The sequence below is a fragment of the Electrophorus electricus genome, chromosome 6 (assembly GCF_041902795.1).
Source record: "Electrophorus electricus isolate QZ-2024a chromosome 6, ASM4190279v1, whole genome shotgun sequence".
In the NCBI taxonomy this organism is placed as follows: domain Eukaryota; kingdom Metazoa; phylum Chordata; class Actinopteri; order Gymnotiformes; family Gymnotidae; genus Electrophorus; species Electrophorus electricus.
In genome coordinates, this window is record NC_137502.1 from 34,048,860 (window position 1) to 34,054,555 (window position 5,696).

At 45.6% G+C, this 5,696-nt stretch overlaps 1 protein-coding gene across 2 annotated transcripts in view; it reads right to left on the bottom strand.

The window, feature by feature from the left end:
* Positions 1–2,773: 2,773 nt before the first annotated feature.
* Positions 2,774–5,696, bottom strand: part of rtbdn (retbindin) — a 9,496-nt gene continuing 6,573 nt past the window's right edge. For both annotated transcript variants that reach the window (XM_035524920.2, XM_035524919.2), the window contains exon 6: positions 2,774–4,283. In XM_035524920.2, the coding sequence (XP_035380813.1) occupies positions 3,948–4,283 (336 nt within the window). In that variant the 3' untranslated portion in view covers positions 2,774–3,947. The remainder of the gene's footprint in view (positions 4,284–5,696) is intronic.

Consider the following 5,696-nt stretch of genomic DNA (forward strand, 5'->3'; position numbering starts at 1 on the left):
TCCTCAGCATGTACACTAACCCTCAGCATGTACACAAACCCTCAGCATGTACACTAATCCTCAGCATGTACACTAACCCTCAGCATGTACATTAACCCTCAGCATGTACACTAACCCTCAGCATGTACACCAACCCTCAGCATGTACACTAGCACTCAGCATGTACACTAACCCTCAGCAGGTACACTAACCCTCAGCATGTACATTAGCGCTCAGCATGTACACTAATCCTCGGCATGTATACTAATCCTCAGCATGTACACTAATCCTCAGTAGGTACACTAACCCTCAGCAGGTACACTAACCCTCAACATGTACACTAACCCTCAGCATGTACACTAACCCTCAGCATGTGCACTAATCCTCAGCATGTACACTAACCCTGAGCAGGTACACTAATCCTCAGCAGGTACACTAACCCTCAGCATGTACACTAACCCTCAGCATGTACACTAATCCTCAGCAGGTACACTAACCCTCAGCAGGTACACTAACCCTCAGCATGTACACTAATCCTCAGCAGGTAGACTAACCCTCAGCAGGTACACTAATCCTCAGCATGTACACTAACCCTGAGCAGGTACACTAATCCTCAGCAGGTACACTAACCCTCAGCATGTACACTAACCCTCAGCAGGTACACTAACCCTCAGCATGTACACTAATCCTCAGCAGGTACACTAACCCTCAGCATGTACACTAATCCTCAGAAGGTACACTAACCCTCAGCAGGTACACTAATCCTCAGCAGGTACACTAACCCTCAGCAGGTACACTAACCCTCAGCAGGTACACTAATCCTCAGCATGTACACTAACCCTGAGCAGGTACACTAATCCTCAGCAGGTACACTAATCCTCAGCAGGTACACTAACCCTCAGCATGTACACTAATCCTCAGCATGTACACTAACCCTGAGCAGGTACACTAACCCTCAGCATGTACACTAACCCTCAGCATGTACACTAACCCTCAGCAGGTACACTAACCCTCAGCATGTACACTAATCCTCAGCAGGTACACTAACCCTCAGCATGTACACTAATCCTCAGCAGGTACACTAACCCTCAGCAGGTACACTAATCCTCAGAAGGTACACTAACCCTCAGCAGGTACACTAATCCTCAGCAGGTACACTAATCCTCAGCAGGTACACTAATTCCTCCCCTCATCTGCTCTCTCTCTCTCTGTAGTCCTGCTCTCTGATCAGATGTAGCATCTGAAATTGTTGCTCAGTGTTATCGCTTGATGTGTTGTAGATTGAACACACTATTTCTGCTCACAGTCGCTTAGCAAGTGGCACAGCTACGGTTGAGCTAAGCCTACAGTTGCTAAAAGCTCCACCAGAGGTTTTAGAGATTAATTCAACAATGCCAACCTGCAACCAAAACCACAACCAAAACCAACAGACACCTGAACAGTTTCCTTTCCTTTCTCTGCAGGCCATACAAAACACTACAGTACATCTGAAAAACACTGAACCAACTGTAATCACTACTGAAGTGCCTCACACAACCTGCTCTACTGAACCGTACTACTGAACTGTCATCACTACTGAAGCGCCTCACACAGCCTAAAGCAACCGGCCAGTCTACACCAATGCACCTTTCTCACCCTGCTAGTGACAATTAATTTTACTCTTTGATTGCTATTTAAAATATATGTGTCTTGCCTGCACCTTGTACTTGCATGATTCTGTTACTCATGTATGTGTGAGTTTTCCGTTGTTGTTTTGCTCTATGTGCTCTATTCCCTAGTTGTCAGTCATGTTCGTGCACTAATGACCTCTGAGCTCTAAGTTTGCTGAGTTTTCATCATATCAAGGCATATTCCTTGATATTAATCTGATTTTTATTTTGGTTCTGACAAGCCAACCTAAATTCGACATCACAGTAAGCGTCAATGCTTTCTTTATTTTTTCTACATTATTTATATCACAAGTCTTGCTGCCATAGACCAGTCGCAATGATGTCTTATGAGGAGACCGCTTCACGAAATCAGCACAGGTATCTAGTAGGTGTAGGTTGCGAAGCTGTTACGCGGTTAATATTACGTTATCGGACCTGAATGCTCGATTTTACGGTCTTGCAGTAACAAATACTAACGAGACTTTGTTGTGAAATGAAAAATAATGACGCAGCTTACGTTTAAACACGTGACACAGGAAGGGTTAGGCTGATTTAATACAAGTGAAATTGCTCTATCTAGCGGCAGATTTAGGCACCTGCATGATAATTATCGGTATTTATAAGCGGACTGGAATTCAAAGTAGGTCACAGAAAAGACATCACTTGTCAAGTACTGAAAAGAGGTTATTAATTCTGTGGCTGGTAAAAACGGAGCCCTTGTAATGACCATGTGCATTCGTGTCTATGGCAAGTCCTGGCGAGTGAAAGACTTGGTTGTAGGTTTTGGTGAAATATGGTGAAATCTCTGGCAACATAAGACTCAGATTGTATATTTTGAATCTTGCCAATGTCCCTTCTGTGAGCAGGGACAGATAATTTCCTGCTTTTTCCTTATAGCATATAGTGTTTGTTTACTCTTAGAGCAACAAACAGAATGTTGCCTCGTTATAGCTGAGGACAGGTCATGCTTGAGTGAGAGGACAAACTGACTTCCCACAATCCTTTGCACTTAAGCCTAAATACCATGAGGTCCTACAGTTTAGGGGGTTCCTACCTCGTCTTTACTGAATCTGCTGAAATTCTTTTTAGTTTGGGCTTTGCCTGAGCACATATACAGCTGCACACATCCATGAGGTAAACTGCTGTGCGGTTTAGAAACACTACATTTATTCAGGGATCAAGGGGTCGGTTGCATACTGATGCTTTCACAGTCAAGGAGCCTCCCTCTGTGCTTGGCCTCCATGCACCTGTGCAAGTCCAGGCCAAGGTCCAGGCCAGTTTCCGGACCGAGGTACAGGCCGGTGTTAGGGCTAGGGTCCAGGCCGGGGTCCAGGACAGGGACCTGGCTCGGCTGAGACGCCGCAGCTCCAGTGACAACTATGAGACAGGAGGTGCCAACATAGACGGAGACACGGCAGCACAGACAGAGACACGGCAGCACAGACAGAGACACGGCAGCACAGACAGAGACACGGCAGCACAGACAGAGACACAACAGCACAGACAGAGACACAACAGTACAGACAGAGACACAACAGTACAGATGGAGACACATCAAAACAGACATCTGATCCGTGTAGTCTGGGTAGAGACACTATGAAGATTGGCTTCAGTTCCATGCTACACCTGCCTGAGCAATGCTTTACTCTGAACAGCCACCTGCCAACCAGCTACAGGGGGAGACGGGTGGAGTTATGGGTACAGTTAAAGCTACAGAATATAAAGTTACAGGTACAGTTAAAGGTACAGTTAGAGATAAAGTTTCAAGTACAGTTATGAGTACAATCATGGGTACAGTTAAAGGTACAGTTAGAGATAAAGTTAAAGGTATAGTTATGGATACAGTGTTTGGTACACTTATAGATAAAGTTACAGGTACAGTTAAAGGTACAATTAGAGATAAAGTTACGGGTACTGTTAAAGGTACAGTTATAGATAAAGTTACAGGTACAGTTAAAGGTACAGTTATGGTACAGGTTGTACTGTTGAAGGTACAGCACTATATATATAAACCACACTGAATATGGTATCAGCTCTAACTGAATCTAATACTATTGCTGGCAAAATTGTACTACCTGTTATTTCAGCTCAGAATATATGATTGTCTATATAATGTATATATTAATGCCAGTAATATAATATAATTTAATATAATATAATAATACATTGGAAAAAAAACTGCAGATGCCAAAAATGACCTAAATGAGTTACCATTAGACTGGATGCAGTGAACAACCACTGTAATATAGTGACGGAAAAACCCTATTATGCTCTACAACAATGCTCTGTTTTAGGAGTGTTCGAGTTTGTGAGGCCTCTCTAGAAACCACTCCCGCTGCCCTCAGCCTCATGGACAGGCAGCGAGCGTTTGCGCAGAAACACGTTGCTGCTGCCCCTCCTGACCTGCGGGGCTGCTGCAGCTGTGTGGGGGCAGGGGGCACGGTACTGGGGCAGGCCGTGTTTGGTGGTGTCCAGCTCCTCAGGGTTGTCCCTCTGGGCTCTCAGGGCCGCTATGACCTCTTGGTCTGAGGGACTGAGGGTGAGACAGCCACAACCGTGACCGTCGACCCCGTCTTCTTCGCCAACTTCATCCTCCACTGTCATAAAGGCGTCACCCCAAAGACTCTCGCAAAGGTCCCGCCCATGCTGGTACATCTGGCCGTCACACACACACACACACACACACACACACACACACACACACACACACACACACATTACTCCTTTATACAATGTGTTACTTCCATGTAAAGTCCCATAAACCATCCCATAGTGTGTGTCATATTCAGGGTTAGGAGACTGAAGTCCCATAAAGCATCTTTAAACCATCTCACATGAACAGCTCTGAGAGGGACAGCTCGCATGAGGTAGGCCCTTCTACCATCTGAACATTTTTCAAAATGTTATTAATAAACACAACTGCAGAATGAAAATCTGAGGTTGTGTTGCTCAAACATCTCTGTAGGCATTTGGGTTTCCCTGCAGATGGCATATGAGAAGAAGAATGACGTGAAAGTGATCTGTAGCACTGGAAGTGACATATTTATATTTGATAATGTATTACAAGGAACGTTTAGGACATTTGCTTCCATTATTCATGTTGATGTGTATACGTGTATATGGAATAAATTTGAAGCTGAAACCCTGACACCCTGACATCATCTCCACACACTGGAGGAGCTTCAGGAGGTTCACCAAAGGATTCACTAAAGCTCAGTTGCTCTATACTGAGTATCTGCTTCCCTCCCCCTCTCTCTCTCTCTCTCTCTCTCTCTCTCTCTCTCTCTCTCTCCCTCCCTCCCTCTCCCTCTCTCTCTCCCTCTCTCTCTTTTCCCTTTTCTCTCTCTCTCTCTCTCTCTCTCCCTCCCTCCCTCTCCCTCTCTCGCTCTCTCCCCCTCTCTCTCTCCCTCTCTCTCCCTCCCTCTCCCTCTCTCTCTCTCTTCCCTTTTCTCTCCCTCTCTCTCTCTCTCTCCTTTTCTCTCCCTCTCTCTCTCTCCCTCCCCTTTTCTCCCTATCCATTATTTTTCATTCTGTCTTTATTTCTTAGCTTCTTTATTTCTTAGCTTAAAGGTGAGATGAAGCATTGTTCTCCCTTTTCCTCTCTCTCACACACACACACACACACACACACACGGACAATCAAACACACACACACACACACGCATGTGCACAAACAAACAAACGCACACACACTTTAGAATCAGTACAAATATGTGTGGCGTCAGGATCGAGAACGGCCGGTCACCTCAGGGTCAAACTCATTTTAGATATGCTTTCTCCCGCTGAGTGAGACCTGCTCACCAGACGCTCCCAAGGGCCCCGCAGGTTAGGACCTCCGGGACTCTCCAGTGAGGACCTTCCTGAGCCTGGCCCATTCCTTATCAGCCACCAGCCTGGGCATCCTGGACGGGATCAGGTTACCGAGCTGATCCAATATCTGAACGAATTCCAAAGTAGCTTTGGTTTCTTAGCAACCACATATTGCACGGATACACCGGTGACATCTAAAACAACGTGAGAATGGTGTTGGTGATAGTTGGTCATATTCTTGTCCCACTCGACACAGTG